The sequence below is a fragment of the Fringilla coelebs genome (genome assembly GCF_963513975.1).
Source record: "Fringilla coelebs genome assembly, chromosome: 6".
Classification (NCBI taxonomy): domain Eukaryota; kingdom Metazoa; phylum Chordata; class Aves; order Passeriformes; family Fringillidae; genus Fringilla; species Fringilla coelebs.
In genome coordinates, this window is record NC_140034.1 from 33,974,340 (window position 1) to 33,994,406 (window position 20,067).

A 20,067-nucleotide genomic window follows, 5' to 3' on the forward strand; every position below is an offset into this window, starting at 1 on the left:
ATTGATAATGTTCTGAAACATTATTTATACTAAATACTACAATTTTGAGTGGGAAGGGACTGTTTAAATTAGGTTCTCATTTGTAGATGACATGAGTGAGTGGTGCTGTCTAAGATGGTGTGAGAAATCCTCTCTTTGGAAATGGACGTCACTTTCAAGTTACACATGCCAGACTGAGAGTTCTGGTTTTGTTGTATGCCAGAGTGAGTCAGAAGCTCATTCCAAGAGAGCAGATGTCAGCTGGACACATCACCAGACAGAAACTTATGTATTGGGGTTTTTTTTCATTTGTTCATTCCTAAAACCCTTCCTCTCTTCAAATCTGGAACTCCTTGTTAAAAAGAATCTGAATATAATTAGCTCTGGATAAGAGTCAGGAGAGAAAAGCGCTAGTAAGAAATACTACAAAATGCAGTCCAATCAAATGAGGTCTTTTACTGAGAAGCTGCATTAGATACACCATCTCCCCCACCCTGCAACTCACTGTTTGAACTACCTCTCAGTATGCAGAGAGGAAAGCTATGGAGAAAGATGAAGGTTGGGAAGATGTAAGTGTGTGTATGTGGTTTCAAACATCCATTAGATCTGGACACATAATTTCTTTTTAATTTCTAAGCATCAGAGCTGCATAAAGTGGGCATTACTGGAGGGAGATCCCAGCTGAGTAAAGTTTTTGAAGTAATCAGTCTATACAATATGAAGCCCCCTTGGTAAAGACTACCAAACCACCTAGCTAGTTTTCATTTTCCTTCTTCCTTTTCATCACCACATGAATTGAAAGTGGAAAGCCCCTCTGGTGTGGCAGTGATTAAAACAGTGAGGACAGATCCAAAAGCTTGAGCAAGGTCACATACCTTCTGTGATGCAAATAAGTGCCTGCACATCAAAGCTCCATGCTCTCCTAATCCTTTAGCAAAATGTTGAATGTAGCTTCAGGATAGGATGGATTTCTTCAAGTAGCAGGATTCTCTCTGTATTTTCATAGTCATACTATGTGAGACTGGTATCTGCTCTGAGCAGTTCCTCTAGCAGAGGCAACTGCAACACAGTCAGTTGCTCTAGTTCATTAGTAATAGAGCCAACCAAAATGAGAAGGAATTATTGTAAGCATAGCATATAGGATAGCATATAGGTATGAGGGAGAGGGCTTAGCTCTAGACATTGACTCCCTATACCCTCATCTTGGTCTGTTCTTTCCCCTTGTCTTCTAAACTCCCTTTCTTCCTCACGTTATTTGCTTTACAAAGTAAATTCGTCTAATTCCATCCATGATGTGCAGGGATGAGAGTAACAAAGTCCAAAACGGGGGTGGTGTGTGGGAGTGGTCTCAGTCTGTTCCCAAATGCCATCCTGAGAGCCTGATATCCTGAGCAACCTTGAAGACCTTGTCTCATTTCAGTGAGACACCAATGCAAAGGTATCTCACTGAAATGAGACCAAAGAGGAGCAGGACTGGAGAAGGCTTGGAAGTCCCTGAGCTGCAATGGTTGCCTCCGTTTTAACGAAGGGAGGACAGTTTCTCTGCTCTCACCAAGGCATTGCTTTCCCTGATTTTACTGTTGCCAGCAATACACCTAGAGCAGAAGGGCAAGAGAATTGCCTTTCTTGGAACTGTTGCAGCTGTATGACTCTTGGGATCTCTTCCAGAGCTCTCTTTCCGAGTGTGGATGTGTGGTGGCAGCTTGGAGATTGTTCCCTGCAGTCGAGTGGGGCACGTGTTCAGGAAGCGCCATCCCTACGACTTCCCTGAGGGCAACGCGCTGACTTACATCAAGTAGGTGTTGGGTAGTTGTGGCAGCAGCCAGGCCACCTTCATGTTGGTCATGTCTGAATAAGTCTGAAATCTTTGTTGTGCTTTTCCCTGGTAATGGAGAGCAGCTTGTGGCTGAGCATCTGTTCTCAAAGGAGGGATGAGTTGCTGTTTTCTGTGAACAAAACCTGTTTCCTTCTCTGCTGTTTGTATTAGTGTCTCATTCCTTCTCAGTCTCTGGTGAGGGGCATGGGGAGCTGTATGCCAGAGAGACACCCTGGCCATTCACAGATGCTGCCCTGTGACATGTGTGGGGTACCAGCAGCTCTTGAACATCTCTGTCGTCTCTGAGCTGTACATGCTCTAAGATAAACCCTGAGGACAACTTCTACTGCAGGACAGATGGGAAGAGAAAAGAGCTGAAGTGCTTGACAATGAAAGTGGTCAGGCACTGCTTCAGGGCCGCAGTGAGATGATGAAATCTCCGTCATTGGACATTTCAAAACTCAACCAGTTAAGACCCTGAACAACAAGACCTAATATGAAGCTAGTCTGATTTGGACAGGAGGTTAGAGGTTAGACAGAGCTGCTTTCCAAGCTGAATTATCCCGTAATGTTATTCAAATCTGGGAAAAGGGATACTGTAAATGGGTGTGATGGTGACAATCAGGCCCGGTGTCTCTGCAGAGGAAGTATGTGTGAAGAAGTCATGGTAGACTATGGCTAATAAATTTTGAATTTCTGAAGTGTTCTTGCAAGGCTTTGTAGTCCCAACACAATCAATCTCTGCCCATCCATACTGCCTACTCAGTTTTGTGTTTGGGACTGTCCCCCACTACCTGCTGGCAGACAGGCCTTGGATCTGCCCACCCAGTGCCTGCTCCTGGGAGGGCAGGGAGGGCAGGTTCTGCAGCACAGCCTCTGTCCCCCCGTGCAGGAACACCAAGCGCACAGCAGAGGTGTGGATGGATGAGTACAAGCAGTTCTACTACGAGGCCCGGCCCTCGGCTATTGGCAAGTCCTTTGGAAGGTAAGCTGCCCCAGACCTTTGTGGCAGGGCTCTGGTAAACCCCTTGGTAGCAAGAAATAGTTTTTAGGTCTTCTCTGGGGCTAAGTGTGAGAAATAGAGATGCTCTGAATGCCTGCCTTGCCAGGGAGGTTGTAGTTTGAGTGTCTGGCTAATGAGGTTTGCTTCTAATTCACTTAATTTTTTTCCCCTGTAACACTGCATGAATCATTTGTGAGCAGAAGGCCAAAGGGATCTGTAATTAAATTAAAAGACCAGACATTTGAAGTGGCTAGACGGGAATATTTTTCTATCACAGAATGCAGCTGCTGTGGAAATGTGAGCTGTATCTTAAGTTCCTGTGCAGATGCAGAATCCCAGGGCAAGCATGTTGAGCCTGGCTGGCACATGAGGCATGTTGTACTTGGTGCACTCCCCACTTTCCTGATGGATGGAGGGTAGTTTGTCTGGTTTGTAGGGCAGGAGAGAGCATGGCTGATGGTAAGATTTAGAAACACAATCTGCAGAATTGTGCTTCTTACAGCACCTTTGCTAAAGCTGTTTTCAGGCCACATGGGATTCATTGTTATCAGCTTAACAGTTCTCTGTGACCCAGAAATCAGTGATGGACACCAAACCTGGGATGAGAGGAGAGCTTGATATCTGTGCTCTCAAACTCCTATGGCTCCCAAATAAATGTAAAAATCCCAGGAGTTCTGCATTTCTGTGGGTTTATCTGCCTGTGAACAAAAGGCTATTGTACCAGTGTAAGGACTTGGCAGATGTGGTTGTATCTCAGATGTGTAGCTGTTTGCACAGGATAATGATGCATCTCCTACTTAGTTATGACAACCAGGTCACTTTTCTTGCTGTACACTTTGCTTTATTATCATGATGCATTACATATCTTCATAAAAATAGCTTTGCTTACCTCATTTATCAGTCCTTGAGCTGACTGCAGCAGCTGAACTGGGACCACATAGCAAGTTACCCTGCTGCTTGTGAAGTAAAGAGACTATTGCATATTGTGTGTGGATATATTGCACATGTGTTTTAGTGGCAAAATCTGCAGTTCTTGTTTGCACAGACTTCCTAGTGACTTTACTGGCAGCATTGGCTGAGTAAAAGCTGGAGCAGAGCATAAGACTTTGACTTCAGGCAATTTCCTGTAATAACAGCTCAGTGAACCTGCATTAAATCTAGATTTTAGGGTACAAATGCCTTTGACACCATCACTGACAATTGGCCCTAAAATGGGCCCTCTTTCCCCTCAATTCTGGTGTGGATATGAAATCTCAGAACGTTCTCCTGAGGTATGTGGCCTCATGTGGATGTACAGTGGCCTCTGTGGGCTGAGGGTGGAGAGGTACACTGAAATTCCTTCCCAACACACAAATGTAGTGTTATAACTTAAAGACAAGAGTTCCTGGTTTCACTGCTCAGTAGGACTGCTGGAGGGACATCCTCTTCTTCAGCCAGCTAAAGCCAAACAAATCAGCAGTGGGAGGACTGCCACAGCAGACAGCTACTGAGATGTTGGGTTAATCTCCCCTTTTACTCCCACCCTTTCCCCAGACTGCTTAAGAGCAAATAATTAAGTTCTTCAGGTCTCAGTTCTCCAACCTGAGCCTAGACATGCTCCCATGAGCTAAAGACACGCTTTAGCACACACAGATTAATCATCTGTGTGTACCTGAGCACAAACACTTTCTGGGCCTTTTCAGCAGCTGATTGTTGTGCAGGTTTCGTGGTATGCCTCTGCAGGGGCACCCAGAGGCACACTTTCCTGATCTCGCAGCAGTTTTACTGCAATGTATTATTTAACAAGGTAGGACCTGGGCCCTGCCATCGCTCTGAGCCAAAGGAAGTGCAAGAGCAGCTCTCTGAAGGTGTTTGCTTACCATTTCTATTTCTTGCCACTTGCCTCTCTCCTTTTCTTCACCTCAGGTCACTGCCAGTGCCCTGAACCCAGCAACAGTTACATGGCAGAATGAGTAATGGCACAAAGTAATGTAATTTCCCTCAAACCTCCCGGCCAATCTTCATTGTTCCCCTCCCTCCTGTTCACTGCCTTATTCTCAGCAAACTGCCTGTGTTTCCAGTGTTGCAGACCGGGTGGAGTTGCGACACAAACTGAACTGTAAATCCTTCCAGTGGTATCTGGAGAATGTCTACCCCGAGCTCAAGTGAGTCAGTTCTTTGCTTGTAGAAATCTCGGAGGGGTTTGGGAAGTGGGGTCACGATGGGAGCATGAGCCTTGACAGCAGTGGGCAAAAGGGAGACTAATGCTTGGAAAAGGTTTTCTCTGTTCTTCTTTTTGGTGAGAAACCTGCTGTGTTTTCCTGGCTTGTATTGTCACAGCTCTGCAAAAGGTCTGCTTCTGTTCTGCCCCAAACAGCTGTCCCTTGGAGATGTGCAACAGTGGTGTTTTCAGAGATGTGGGGTGGAGACAAATGCCACTGCACTACACCCCTCCCAGTTTTGACTTGGTCTCTGCCTGTTGGATGCTCTGTCTGGAGGGAGTTGAGCCAAGTAGAACTGGACAACCTCAGTGCAGAGGTTTGGGCGGTTCAGAGAAGGCTCTAAGGAATGCCAGAACCAGCTGTCCCTGTGATTTCCTCTGCCCTGGGTTAGGACACACAAGTGTTGTGTCCTTGCCCAGCTGGGAGGCAGCCTGGGTGGAGCTGTGTTGTTGGCATGTGCACACCAGCACACATCTGTGCACCTCAGAAAAGGCAACGCATCTTTACACCTCAGTCTGTGGCTGTGAGTGGAAGCTGAAACATCCAGCTGTAGTCTGGCCTTAACAAATCTTTCCTGCATTCCTACCAATGAGGCAAGAATATGTGTTAGCTGGGGAGAAGACTGAAAAAAGGGGAGGAAGAAGCAGAGCAAATCAGTGTGGATATGGCTTTTTGCTGGAAACAGCCTCTTTCAGAATTTCAGAACCTTCGCATTAAACTGCTAAGGGTACCCTAAAGAGCTTGGTATGCCTTCTGAAACAAAAGTACTAGTCCTCTGACCAAGTTCTCACTTGATTTTTGCCTCCTCCAGATATTTCCAGTGGACAGCATGATACTGTTCATTTTCTGTCAAATATAGGGAACTGTTCAGTCAGGGCCCAATTAAGCCCTTAAAAATGTGGAAGTAATTTGGTCATTTCTGTGTATGAAGTACCATGCAACTGTCATTTTATTTCAAGGATTCCTGAAAAAGAGTTGATTCCAGGAATAATTAGACAAGGAGGAAACTGTCTGGAGTCTCAGGCACAGGATACCACAGGGAATGTGTTGGCTGGCATGGGAAACTGTAAAGGGTCGGTGAACAATCCACCTGTCACTCAGGTAAGGCAGGCTACAGTTTGGTGCTTTGCTCCTACCCTTTCAATTACCTGAATGAAGAGGCATCTCTGGCCTTGGTGGGTTGATGTGGGGGTGAAGGAAGAAAGAATTTGACCCTGTAATGATTTTAGTAGTAAGCAGAAAAAGCAGCCCATCTGTCAGAGCTCTGTTGGCTCAACAGACTCTGCAGTCAGGCACAGAATGTGAAGGTTTTCATCTCTCAGGGACAACAGGTGCTTAGATGCTCAGGAAGTGACAGACTCCTTGAGAATCGTTTTGGGGCTGTGCATGGCTAGTACCCTGGCATGTGGGTATGAGATTTTTTTGGGATTAGAAACTTTCCTTGCTCTGCCAGCTCAGTTGTAGCTGCAGATGACTTGAATTGGGCTGTATTGCAGATGTGTTCCAGTATAAAGTACAAATAGGGTTTAAATAGCTGACCCCAGGGGCAGTAATGTGTTGCAGTTCTCCTAACTGCAGTGGAGCTGTGATGGTATATACAAGCTGAAGATCTGCACTCAGACTCTCTGTTGGTGACTGAAAGCAGCAGGGAAGCAGCTTGGGAAAGTTAAGGGTCACAGCAGGGTATTTTATGCCAGAAAATACATATTCACATCTGTTAACTGTTGGAAACTAGTTTGCAGCCAGCATTCAGTGTGCCATTTAACCTGATTCATTGCTCTGTGTCATTACCATTTGAAATCTCTGGAACTTACTGCATTTTGTATCTCTTCCTTGGGGAAAGTATAGTAATAACATTTGATTGGATCAGGTATCCATCTAGTCAGAGGAAGGAAAAAATTAATCAACTTGTCCCTTATGCATGCTGGTGATGTGTGGATATGCTTGCATGTGTTTTGCTTTGCTTGACAATCTAAATGTCCCAGATACCTGTTAGAAAACATGCCTGGTGTGTAAAACATGCAGAAACAGTTGCACATCACGTATGTCAGGGCTCAGGATCCTCCTTGCTTTGTAGGCCTGAATTTTTAAAGCTGCAGAGCCGAGAATTACATGGGATCTTGGGTTAATCAGCGCCTCAGATAGTGAGGGGAGCCAGCTGCAGGCTTTGAAATGGTGATGATGCACCAAGCCTGAGCATAAACTTCTGATCAGGTGACATCTGCTGTGGTAGCCTTCCCAGGGAGCCTTTTGTAGGGAGAGAACAAAAGTTGGAGGTTTGTTAAATATCTGATAAGAAAAGCTCTCTCTCCCTCATCTGATCACTGTTTGGATCCTAATGTAACCTTTCTTTTTCTTATTCCAAAGGAGTGGATATTCAGTGACCCTTTAATTAGACAGCAGGACAAGTGTCTTTCCATTGCCTCCTTCTCTACTGGTTCTCAAATCACACTGGAAGCTTGCAATCAAAAAGATGGCAGACAGGTGGGTAACTGTGCACCTCTTTCTCAGCAGAGGCAAACCCAGCACTACCAAAGCACATTAAAGTCCTTCCCATCTTCTGCATCTCCCTCTCTGGTGTGTTTTATAAGCTTGGATGCATGAGAGAGTGTGTGACCAGGCAGAAGGTGCAGTATGTGGGTGTCTGCTCTGCCTGGGCCCTTGGCAGTGTGGTTGGCTCCAGCTTAGCAGCACCCCAACTTTGCTTCTTGGAGAAGTTTAATGTGCAGCCAGATTGGTGCATGAATGAAGCAGAGCACCAAAGAGAGGTAGGTGAGGCAGCTGCTTTGAGATACCTAAGGGAAGGGTGGTGTGTGCCATCGTTTGTGTATTTAATTTGAAATGAAATACCTGTGTTCTTCTTTGTGCTGTCTTTGGACATGTGAGCAGACCTTTAAAACTGAGTGCATGCAACTCATTTAAGAGATACTGACTGAAAGCATTGTATGTTCCACCTGAACTGCTCCCTAGAGGAAAAATACACAGCAGCAATGTTCCCAGCAAAATGCAGCTGTTTGACTGATGCTGTTTCCAAGATGTGCATCCCTGATCTGTCAGGACAAATCAATCCTTTTGCCTTACAACACTAGCTAAGGGATGGCCTCTGCAATGGCTGGGGTGCCCTCAGCAGAGATGTGATGTGCCTGTTTATCAGAGCTGGGCAAAGCACAGAAGGGAGCAACACAACACTGGCAGACAGCAGATTGGACTTGCTTCATTCCTAGTTTCCATGCTTCCCTCTACACCAAGAGAGAACAAATTTTCTGTCATCTAAGGCTATGCTGACTCTGCTTTCTGACGTGTCTGTTGTTTTGATAGCCCAAAGGTAGAAGATGGCTCAGCTTTGACCAGTTCTCAGCAGCATTTTCTTTTCTCAGTACTTTCTAATACTATACGAATTCCTGAAATTAGTTTTTCCTGAAAGAAAGCACTGAAATCCAGTCCTGCCCATTTATGGAAAACCTGTGTAGACTTTCCTCTGGAAGACTGGTTAATGCAGAAATGCCTTGAAGAGTTGTCACCATGAATACACTGGGAAATCTCTGAGTTTGGATTAATCTGCAAGGGTATCCCAGGTGGGCTGTGCTTGCCTGCTCCTTTTTCTTGTTGGCAATCACTCATCCCATTGCTGTGTAATTAGGTCACTTAGTTTCTCCTTGTGTGCCTCTCAGTATTTTCCTCCCTGGCAGCAGAGAGGATTTCAGCAGCTGCCAAAATCAGCTGTCTTTCCCTGCTTCCTCTGTCACTGAAGGACAAGGGTCCCTCAAGGAGGGTGGAGTCCAGGCTGCATCAGAAGCCAGAAGAGAGATTAATCCATAGTAACACAAGCAGGCTTATTCTGCTGCTGGAATAGGATTTATTGAGTCTTGATGTGTTGATTATATACAGGCTCATTATAAAGACATACACATGCTTAAGAGTGCGAGCTGTTGTTTTCCATTACCTTATGTGAGCAAACTGCACTTACACCAAGGACTTGACCTAGCAGATGCTTTAACCAACTGACTCTAAGCAAGGATTTTGTTTAAGCATTTCAAATAATTAGAGACTGATTTGAATTGCAGCTGCCATTCTAAACTGCCTTGCAGCTGAATGGATAAGGTGGGGTGGAGTGGGAGAAATGCATTTGAATTTTTAATGTAATTTGGGTTTAAATGCTCTTAAACGTTGGGGTGGTTTTTGTAGTCCCAAACTCCCATTTCAGATTTCTGCTTATAAAGCCAATTCTTCTTGCAGTGCTCAAGTTTGTTGTGTTCCTAGGGAATGTTGTTATGGTGTTTTCCTTCCATAAACACAACAGTAATTGTTGTTAACACTGACATTAGATTTTAATTAGCTAGAAGTCAGTCATCTTGTAAACTATTCCATTCTCTCTCCCCCCTGATATTTGAGAGGTTGATTTCCAAGAAAGAGCAGAGCTGGAAGGAACAAATTCTCTCAGTTGCCCTACACATTACCTTGTCTTCCAATGGATGCTCACAGCCCAAAGTGCAGGTGCTGGGGGAGAGCAGTGCTTCCACACTGTGCACGAGTGTACACACTTCTCAGTTCAAGTGGGCTTCTCAGAATGTCAGAGGAGCTGAATGGAGGGTGGAGGGAGGGCAGCTGAGCTACTTTGCAGAGCTGGAAATGACAAGTAAGAGCCCTGAGAATGTGATGTGGTCTGAGTGGAGGAGGGTGAGCATGGGCAACTTTCATCACACACATCACACGTACAGTATCCTAAGTAATGGAAGCCCAGCTTTGAACATCTTTACTGTCACTGTCATCAGAGATCTGTGGTGAAAGATGTTTGGATTTTTCTGGATGGAGATTTCATGCCTGTGTCTGAGTCATGAAAAAGCAACATTTCTGACAAAAGATGGTATATATGGTAGCTTTGGTTTTTAGTGTCCCAGGAGTAGATTGGTTAGATTGTTATGACAGCACCACTCAACTCCTAAAGTTGGTTTCTGCTTTCAAACATACTGAAGCTGTGCCCATGCTACACAGCTGTTCTGCATTATGCATGTCCCAAGGACAGATAATTTTTTGTTAATTTTGAGTGTTAAAACCAGTCCATCTGCCATAGGTAATACTCTAGCGGAGGCTTTAGAGTATTGTGATTCGTGTTTAGAGTATTACCTCAAAATAAGTCTAGAATTTTGCAAGCAGGAGGATATGAGACAATAGTCACACTTCAGATGATTTTTGGTGCTGTCAGACTCCCTTGGGTTCAAAGAAACCAGAAATGAAATCTATTTGGCAACATGATCCTGTTGATCATTCAACAGCAACAGCTGGCACTGCTAGCAGAAGACCAGCCAAAAGCTATTCTGCATAATCAGAACTAGATTTCAAAGCAGATGGATGTTATCCATAATGTTATTTGGAGAATAGTGTTTTTAGTTGAATGCACAATAAATTATTGCCTTCAGCTTTGTTTTTTGGCTCTGACTGACAGTAGGAGTGGTGTTTTAATTTGTGTTATAGTGAGGACAAATAGAAGGCAAAGTGAGAGTCAGACCCTAAAACAAGAGAATGAAAATGAGAAACATTGGCACAATATTTCCCAACAGAACAAGAAATGCTGAGAAATCCTATTAAACAGCTATGTTTCATTAAAATGTTCTGAAGGAATGTGACCTCAGCCTGAAAATGAGGACACCGAGTGTTCTTGTGAGACAAACACTGTTTGAAATCCTGTGTCCCTTTGTATGCCATTGGGAAATTTTTCCCACTTTACTTCAGTGAATATTACCTGAAGATGAATGCTACTCTATATATAAAGTATCTGAAAAGAAAAGCAGAGAAAGCCTGTCTATTTTGAAAGCACCTGGCTCGGCACCTTCATGACAATAAGTAGGTAAAACAATGCTGGCAATATGCCATACCTTGAAAGTAGTTTTCAGGAGACAAGAGTTTCTCTTAGTTGTGATTTAGTTTTACAAATTTAAGTGCACAATGGATGACAGTACGTGCTGGATGCTGATGTGAGCTTTTCCATCTTCTGTCTCTGCTCATATATTTAAAATTTGGTGTTCAAGACCAGCTTCAGACTGCCCATGGCTCTGTAAATACACTCAATTACAATTTACAACATCCTTGGCTACTCCAGTTATCAGCTCTCCATGCATTTCTGTTTGAAGCATCTGAGTCCTGAACAAAATTTGCCTTTCTCAGCTGTGCCTCCTGAACTTGGCCAATTCCATAGTTTCACAGTTAGGATTTTGAGAGAAACCCTGCACTGCCTGGATTACTGGGGGCTAAAAGAAAACTTTTGATTACCCTGAAAAATTAGACTAGCGTAAACAATTTCAGCTCTTGTATATATTTGATAGAAGAAGACTGGCTATTTCTGATTTTACTTTTAGTTATTGCATGTGGAATGCTTCTATCCAGCCATTTAAAACTAATTTGAAATGATAAAAGACAGGAAGAGATATGCAAAAAACTGGGGGGAAGTTTGAGTTGACACTAGGGAAGAGGATCAAGACACAATATTTAAAAAAAAAAAAAGGATTCTTTTTTTTTTCTTCCTCCATCTTCACTCCACACCTTCTCTGACCATTAAACTGTACTATCTCCATCTGTACAAGAAAGGGAGACCAAAGAGGATTTTCAAGCCAAAATTTTTCAGATTGTGCAATGTCTGTATCTTCCAAAAGCTTTCCTTCCACGTGCAGTCCAGTCATAGTGTCTGGGTGTAGGGAAAGAGAGGACTCCTTGTAATGTGTGTGCAGGAGGTGTCTACTCTGTTTATTTTTTTGCTAAAGATGGTCATTGCTGCTGTCATTGAAAACTTACCAATCCAGGCTTCCCTTGTGATCTGTGGAGAAGGCAGGGCTGTCCCAGAAGGGGCTTGTACCTTGGACCCCTCCATAACTATGTCACCAGGCAACTAGTTTAGACTGAATGGCTCCTTTCTGATGTGGCTGACAGTGGGAGATGACTGTCCTAGCTCCTGTTCCCATCCATTGCCACTGCCCACCCTCCTGAGAGCTCTGAGATATGATGTGTCTGCAGGGCAGCATGTTGGGCTGTCTTTGGTAGTCCTGTGCTCTGCAGTCAGGCCTTGTGAAAGGTTCAGGTGAAGTCAGGGGAGTTGCTCTGGTATCTCATGAAGGGCAGAAAAGCAGAGTGTCTGATCAGAATAGGAAAAATTTGTGAAAATAGCCCATGCATTTGAGATGAGGAGCCCTGCTTTAGCTCTTACTGTTGGTATGCTTTATAACAGCTACCTACATGGCACCTCCCTGCAGATGAGCCTCACCTTCAACTCTCACCTTCTCTCCTCCTTCTCTTCCCCATTTACTTTTCCCTTCCCACTTTACTTTGAACAAAAGGATCTGGGGTGACAGGACATGCTGGGCTTCCCAGTGGTGTGACTCACTGAGAAGCTGATTGATTTTGTTAGCAGCAGCAGATGTGCTCTGGGGAGTGCTTGCTGGTGTCCTGCTGAGCCTGTTGCTGCAGACTCTCCCTGCAGACATCCCAGTGGGTACCTGTTCAGCATGGATGGCTGCCACAGTAGCAGGTCTCTCATCTGAAGGAGTAACGTGAGCAAGCCTCCAGTGGTGCTAGTTTTCTCCTGAACAGCGAGGGAGGAGAAGAAAATCAGTGTCTCTTGGTAATTGGCCTCCATCTCAAATCTCAGCATATTCTTTTCCAGCAGGGTCTTTGGTGAGCTGTGGGGTGTGTGGGAGAGGCAGCTGGCAGCTTCCTCTCACACATGCACGGCAGAATATGGAGAGTGAGAATTCACAAATACAGAGAGGTGGTGGGAAAGTGAAGGGCAAGGAAGTAGGTGTGCTTTGGAGAAGGTCAAAAGGCTCTTCACTGGGGTGTCTGTGGCACTGGGAGACGCTGGTGGGGAGGCTGTCGTGCAGCAGTGGCACCAGCCAGGCACAGAGCTCAGCTTGCCAGGGGAACAGACCCCCTCCTTTGCACTCCATCATTACAGCTGCTGCTTTATGATATTAACTCTTCCTCAGTTCTTTGCAGGGAGGCTTCTGCCAGATGGGAGCCAGATGGCTCTGGGACCTGTGTAGGCAGAGAGTTGCAGCAGCTGGTGAGGGCATTGTAGTGCAAAGACTGCATTGTATCTTCCTGTCCATCATCACTGCATTCCTCTGCTCCCTTCTCCGTTAAAATCAGCTTCTTCCTGCTGCACAAACAGCTCTCCTTTAGTGTTGTCCTGTCAGACAGGGCTAGCAATACTGCCAATTGATGCTGCCTCTGGGATTTAGACTTGGTGAAATACGTGATACAGGAGCAACAGATTACTCTGGGCTTTGCAACTGCCCTGCCCTCCAAGACACAGCTGCCAGCAATATGTGAACATAACTGAAAATCTTAAACCACACAGCATGTGGCAGTTCTTTTGCTATGCTACCCAAGAATTAAAATGTTTGTAGGTTTTGACATTGTCCAGATATTGCAGGAAATTCTGAAATTCCCTTTGCATATCCTTTCTGCAGTATTCTTGAGGTCCATCAGTACTGTCAAACTGTTTATTTTTCTCATCCTCATAATATTCCTAAGCTCTTTACTGACTGAGCACCCAGACCACAATTCTAACTGGGTCATCTGTGTGACTGAAAAGAATAAAAGGAAAATCCCTGGAGCCTGGACCCCTCAATCTTCTCAACTGGTTGAGCTCAGCTGTGCCCCAGTGGAGATGAATGACACTGCCTCATCTAGGAGATCCCAAATCCATAGACTCATTTCTACTTTTTTCCTCATTATCTATCAATCACAGTGTTCCCAGGTTTGGGGTTTTTTTCCAACAGGGATGGAAGGTACAGCCCTTTCCCAGCAGAATTTCAAATTCAAGGTTAGGACATATTTTTGTTTCCTGCTAAGTAGCACAATCTTTCCTGAAGTGGACCCTCAGGAAAGGGTGGTATATGAGACCTTTTGAATTCGATGAAAGAGGAGATGAGGGAACAAGATGGATAAGAGAGCGAGCCGGTCAAACATTAGGAAGTGTGATTCTTGCTTTACATGGACAGGTTGCTTTCAGTGTTGGGAGACATGTCAGTGCTTTGCTTTCCATGGATTGGAAAGCAACCAAAGGAGGGTTTCAAGTTTTGGCGGGTATCTTGGTGTCCAGGATAGAGAACGGCCCAGAAACTGTGACTATAATATGCTTTAAAAATGCCATTACTTGCTGATTTTTGTGTTGCTAGCATCACACAATCCTAGAATACACTGGGTTGGAAGATACCCATCTGGATCACTGAATCCAACACGACACCCCAAGAGTCACATCATGTGCCTGGGAGCATTGTCCAGGTGCCTCTTGAATTCAGCCAAGGCTTGGTGCTGTGACCACTACTGACTGTTGTTTGCTTTCTAGATGCTTCTGATCCAGCCCTGTAAGTCAGCTAAACCCTACCCCAACTAACTGCAGGTATCGTTTGTACAGGAACCCAGTGATTTAGAGATGCTGCCCCGTGCCTAGATTTTCATTTTCCCCAGCTGTTGGAATTTACTTGAGATTACCCTCAACTTGAAGTCACAGTTCTGTAGGGGAATGGAAGTAACATCCTGTTTTTTCTGTCTCTTCTCACAGAAGTGGAAGATGAAAGGTAGTTTCATTCAACACTTTGTCAGCGGTCTCTGCCTGGAAAACCAGACTGGAAGAGTGGTGACCAGCCCCTGCCAAGCAGGTGTACCTGGCCAACAGTGGGAGCTGCTACAAGCAACATGATGGTAGCACAGAGATCTCCTTGTTTCTTTGTGCATGAGACTTTGGGAGCAGAGGGGGATCAGGAAGGGAGGAATGGTTTTGTATGTCTGACCCTAAATGTTTCATTGTGCTCATCAGTAAGCCACCACTTCAGCTGAGCACTTGATGTTTTTGAGCTTTTCAGAGAAGAAGCTGGGGGTGAGATGAATCAGGGCAGTTGTCAAAATCTTCCCATCTGTTGTCTTAAGTTCTCCTTTGTAGCTGATGCCTGTGCACAGCTGCACCTAGTGATGGAGGAGGACCCAGCCCAATACTTGCAGCTCTCCCCATCCTTTCCTTTTTCTGCATCCAGAGTCCACAACCTTTAGTCCAACAGCTTAGACTGTGCTTGTACTGGTAGCTCCTTGGCTTCCCTGGCTTTTTGCTCTAACATCATGCATCATTTATGCATATGTCTCTCAGTGAGGACTGGCCACAAGAGTCATCATAATCCATGGAGAGGCTGGGAAGGAGCTAGCAGATCCTGGGGGCAGGTTTGTCACCTCTTTTTGGTGGGCCCATTCCTTCCTCTGCCCACAGAAGCTGCCCTACAGCCAAATGTGCTGAGGTTGGGCAGTGCTGACAAGAGAGTTTGAAAAGGGATAGTCTGTTGTACCAGCCTAACCAGGGGTTGTTTCAGGGACTATTCCCTGTTGAAGTCTTTCTTCCAGCTCTTTTCAGGTGTGGAAGGCCATCCCTGCCTCCAAGAGTGGCCCAATCCTGCAGGTTCAAGGTACCATGTTCTGGTGGAGCCAGTCAGAGACAGGTGCCAATGCTTGGGAACGTTAGGGAAGCTGGGACTGTTCTCTGGCTGCTCTTCCTGGTGCTACCAGCCCCTGCCCACTGCAGCCCACACCACAGGTGTGCACAGAGCTGCGTGGGCAGCGCACACAGACAGAGGTGCTGCACATGGCTCAGGCTGTGGCAGGAGCCCACCCAGGTACCCACTGTGAGAGACAGAAGGGGACAGCCCCTAGGTCATAGCAGACTTCTTGCTGCTGGCTGGGCAGGGCCACAGTTCTCATGCTTGTCTCTCCATCTTTGCATAGCCCCTGTGAACAGAGCCTGGCATGACAAACCACCCATTCCCTTGTCTAGTTGCTTTTCCTTCTCTCTTTGAGAAAGATGAGACAAAAGGGTTGGGACTGCTCTACTTTTGACCCCCTCTCTCTTCCTGATAAGCATCTTGGGGAGAGGTTAGCTGGTGAAGCTGAAACTGTCCCCTGCACAAATGCTGCCACAGTGTAGGACTGCCCTGAGAGAGGCTCCTTTGTGTTCTGGAAATACCAAAGACACTGGTGGTCTCTAGCTAGCATCCCAATCCTGCTCCCAGTTACCAGTCAGCTCTAGCCACACGTGGGTTTTCAAACATGCCAAGGGATGCTTCAAATAAAGTGCCCACAACTTTATCTTCTTCTAACTAGATCTGTTAAATTTTCCTCTTGAGGTAGATTTTGTAAACCAACCCTCCTTTCCAAGAACCTGACAGGGGAACCAGATGGTGGGACCATCTTCATTAGGCAATTGCTTGCCTGGATCCTTCCTGATCTGTGTAGAAGAAACAGGTTGTTCATTTGGATTCTGAACAGCTGTTTGCTTTTGATGATGTTTGTATCTCTTTTTAATTCTCTCTCTTAGCTTGGTATTAGCCCAAAGAGTTGACAAAAGAACAGATAATGTTCTTCATTGCATGCACTTAGTGTGAAAACTGGGCAATTTTTTTTGTTCTTGGTTTAAAAAAACTAAATGCATCGTGTGGCAGGAGCTCTTGTCCTGTCTACCCTTCACTTTGATATCAGATCCCCATCTCAGCCCTGGTTAGCCAGAAGAATGATCTGCCTGCACTGTGAAAACTCACAAGGGAGTTCCTTTTGATCCTTACAGAATGGTGCAGCTGCTCTTCTCTGTGGAAATGAGGGCACTGACTCTGCAGTGATTTCTCTTCCCCTTCATAGAGATGCTTTGTGCCAGAACCAGTGAGGTCAGGAGAGGGCAGAGAAGGAAGGAAAATAGCCTAGGAATGGAATGAGAGAGTGCCAGACAGACCCATTGAGGGCAGAGATGCCATCCTATTAGCTACTGCATTTTTAAACAAAAATATACAGGAGATGGTCATTTCAGAATAGCATCATTAAGCAGTAGGAGACAGGAACAGTCAAGTTCTTGGCTTGAAAAATATTGATGCAAAGACAGATGAAGGGTTACTGAGCAGATACTGTTTGTAAGCTCTGTATACAATGAAGTGTGAAAGTATTACATGTTTTCATCAAAACACAGCCTAAGTGGACCATCTGACCTCTCCCCATTTCACTCTCCAGCAGCCTATGTGTTGCAGCTAACAGCATGTTCACTCCTCTACCAGGTCCTGCCTCCTTCCTCCCTGCTCCCACTGTGTGTGTGCAGCTTTCTTGCAGTTCCTCCTTCATAACCACTCTGGGACCAGGACCCAGCTCCTCTACAAACAATGCTCCTGACTGCTGCAGACCACAGAAGCTCTGCTTATTTCCAGTCTCCAAGCTCTGGGCCAGCCCTAATTCAAAGGGCTCTTGTCAGCACGGTGACTGCTGCCCTTGGCTGGGTGTTTGGCCCCATGCTGGAGGTTGCTGACTGCTCCTGGGGCAGACGTGCCTGGACTGGCTGTGTCAATTTATTTGTGCCTCTTCCTACTGCTGTCCTGGCAGAGTGTGGACTGGCATCATTTTGGGCTGTAAGCTGGGGCTGCTGAGGATGGGACACTCCTTCATCAGGTGCTGTGACCTGGGGGAGGAAAGGGCAAAGGTGGGCATGTCAATAACTCAATAAGTCAATAACTCAAATTGCTTGTGACGTTTGGAGTTTATTTTTTTAATTCTACCCAGTCACCTTCCAACTGCTCACTCTTCTGTCAGCTAAAGCCTTGCTTTAGCTCACCTCAGACCTCCCCACACATCATCTTTTGGAAGCTGCTGGTTTCCAATGTATTTAGCAGTTGCTGAAAAGGAGGTACATTACAAAAGGCTGCTGTCAAGTGTGGGCAAACTGAACTTCTTGGAATAAACAAAGTCTTGTTCATACTCATTATTAGCATACTCTACATTTCCCTTGCACTAAGGGAAGGGAGAACAATGTTACCTCTGCTTTTTTCCCCAAGGTCCACCCAGTGCCATGTTTTGTAACAGGCGTCTGTTAGGATTTCTTCAAGCAAACAGACTATTTGTAAGTCAGACCAAGCAGCTGCTCACCCTTGTTTTCCTGTTTACTTTAACAGCCCCCTAGACTGTCAAGACAGAGAATTTGCATTGGTAATACCCTTAAAGAAAGCTGTTACTGTATCAGAGCATCCACTGTAATTTCCTGTGCTGTGGACCAATGGGAGTTTATTTAAGAGGAGCTGAATCTACTGTTGTACAGAAATCAGATTCAAAAGGTTTATTTTTCCCACTCACTTGTAAGTTGCACTTTGCCAGATGTAATTTATGTGGAATCCAGATTAGTTTTCCTTTTTCTTCAAAAAAAGCATGTGCCAGAATCTGTTTAATGCCTGGAATAAAATCCATTTTGAAATAAGTGTTTCAGCCTCTTCTTATTCTCCTTTGCTTCCTCTACTGGAAAAGTGTCCTTTCTTGCCTGGTCCCTCCTCTGTCTCTCACTGGGTTTGTTCCCAGATACTCCAGTTCCCTGTGTGGGTTTGTGGGCTGCCTCAGGAGGGATGCTGCTGGAGCAGGCAGAGATGCTTCTAGGATACAATGGTGTGCCAGTTGAAAAGGACTGGAATAGTCCTCAGCTGGGTAGGGAGGCAAGTATCCTTCCTGGTAATTAATGGGCTGGCTTTCCTGCTGAAAGAAATAGCCGGGGCTGTGGGGAATGAATTCTTCCTGTTACTCCCTCCTTGATATTTTCCTGAAGCTAGCAGCCTGCCTATTTTTTACTTAAGCCTCCCAAAGACCTTTCTTCTGCTTCTGGCTTGAGAGCAAAGAGGCATCACCACCCACAGATATCTCCTAGCATGTGCATTGCTGGGCTTCAAATACTGGGACTCCCCAAGGAGGCTGGTAAGCTTTTCTAACCTCATATTATTTAAAACAAAAAGAGAGGGCAGAAAGAAAAAAGAGAGATAGAAGAAAAAACAAGGGGCTGGGCGAGGGGGAAGAGAAAAAAGAAAGTCTAGCCAGCCAAGCTGGAGACTTGTTTAAAATCAGGGCTTAACAGCCTGCCAGTTCACCTGGCAGAGGCTTTTTCAAACTAGGATCAGCTGGGTCTGACTGTACAGAAAGCAGCTGTGCCAGAGCATCTGTCCAAGGAAGGAGGGTGAAGTTATACTGGAAATCATCTGATGTGGGGGGAACCATGCTGCCTGATACTTGAGTGCTGTGGGAACTCAGTAAAAGGGAGAAGAGCTGGGGCTTTCTCTTAGTGCTGCCCTTGTAGCAGCAGAGATTTGGGCTGTGTCCCTGGAGCCCTGCCATGCAGCCCCTGAGGGATGACCACCAGAGTGCCCCAGAAACCAGGAGGTTCCCAGGCTGTAGTGATGGCTGGCAAGAGTTCTTTAGTCCTGCTCAGGAAAATGATAGGGTTTTGATCTTCTGAAGAGCCAGACTGGGGGTTTGGGAGGGAAGGAGAAATGGGTGGGTCACCCTCTGAGGAGGATAGGGTCAGACACATAGCTAAGGCACAGAAGAGTTTGGAGTAGAAACAGGTGCCTCAAAAGAGACTAGAAGATCGTGTGGGAAGAATTATAGGGGAGTAATTTCTCTCCTGGAGGCTGAACACCTAGAAAAACCATGTCCACAGCAGTCATACAGCTGGGTCAAATTCACTAGATGCTTTATCTAAAAAGGAAAATCAAGGGTTGTTTGGATTTAGTGCTTTTTTTTAATGGGTTTTTTAAAATACTCAAATACTTTATTTGAGAACCCACAAAGCAGATTATTTTCTTAGAAATAGAGGTGTTCTCCAGGCCACATGCAGTACCAAATCTAGGTGCTAAGGGACCATCTTTTTCTGCAGTTTGTTAGAAGGCATTTGCTTGATACGGAGTCCTTATGGGAATGTCTCTTAATTCTCAAGAGCCTCTGCTGTTGGGTGTGTGGAAGGGGATATCTCTAGCCCTCTAAATGGACTTCTTCAGCATTTTAGAAGTACATTCTAAGTTCAGAAGCGTCTGGAAACCTGACTGCTGCTGTTCCCTTGGGCAAGCATCCTAACATTCTCCCTGCATCCTTTCTCATTTGGTCTCTACTGCTTGGTGAGTGTTCAGACAGGAGCTGAACAGCTCCTGGATCCCTCCCTTTTAGGGGACCTAAGATTCATTCCTTCATCATGACTTGTAAGAAATTTAAACAGAAGCAGAGAAGCCCTGGAGATCTGCAAATATTGA

General features: G+C 45.4%; 1 protein-coding gene across 2 annotated transcripts in view; it reads left to right on the forward strand.

Annotated features, from left to right (window-relative positions):
- The window catches only part of GALNT16 (polypeptide N-acetylgalactosaminyltransferase 16), a gene marked incomplete at its 5' end in the record, with an annotated part of 73,266 nt that extends 55,057 nt beyond the window's left edge, over positions 1–18,209 (forward strand). Inside the window, 7 exons of one of the 2 annotated variants that reach the window (XM_084207834.1) lie at positions 1,648–1,774; positions 2,688–2,780; positions 4,859–4,942; positions 5,959–6,100; positions 7,367–7,483; positions 14,556–14,695; positions 17,074–18,209. In XM_084207834.1, coding sequence (XP_084063960.1) covers positions 1,648–1,774; positions 2,688–2,780; positions 4,859–4,942; positions 5,959–6,100; positions 7,367–7,483; positions 14,556–14,693 — 701 coding nt within the window. In that variant the 3' untranslated portion in view covers positions 14,694–14,695; positions 17,074–18,209. Of the gene's footprint in view, positions 1–1,647; positions 1,775–2,687; positions 2,781–4,858; positions 4,943–5,958; positions 6,101–7,366; positions 7,484–14,555 lie in introns of both variants that reach the window. The other variant, XM_084207833.1, reaches the window with a different exon arrangement.
- Positions 18,210–20,067: the final 1,858 nt, after the last annotated feature.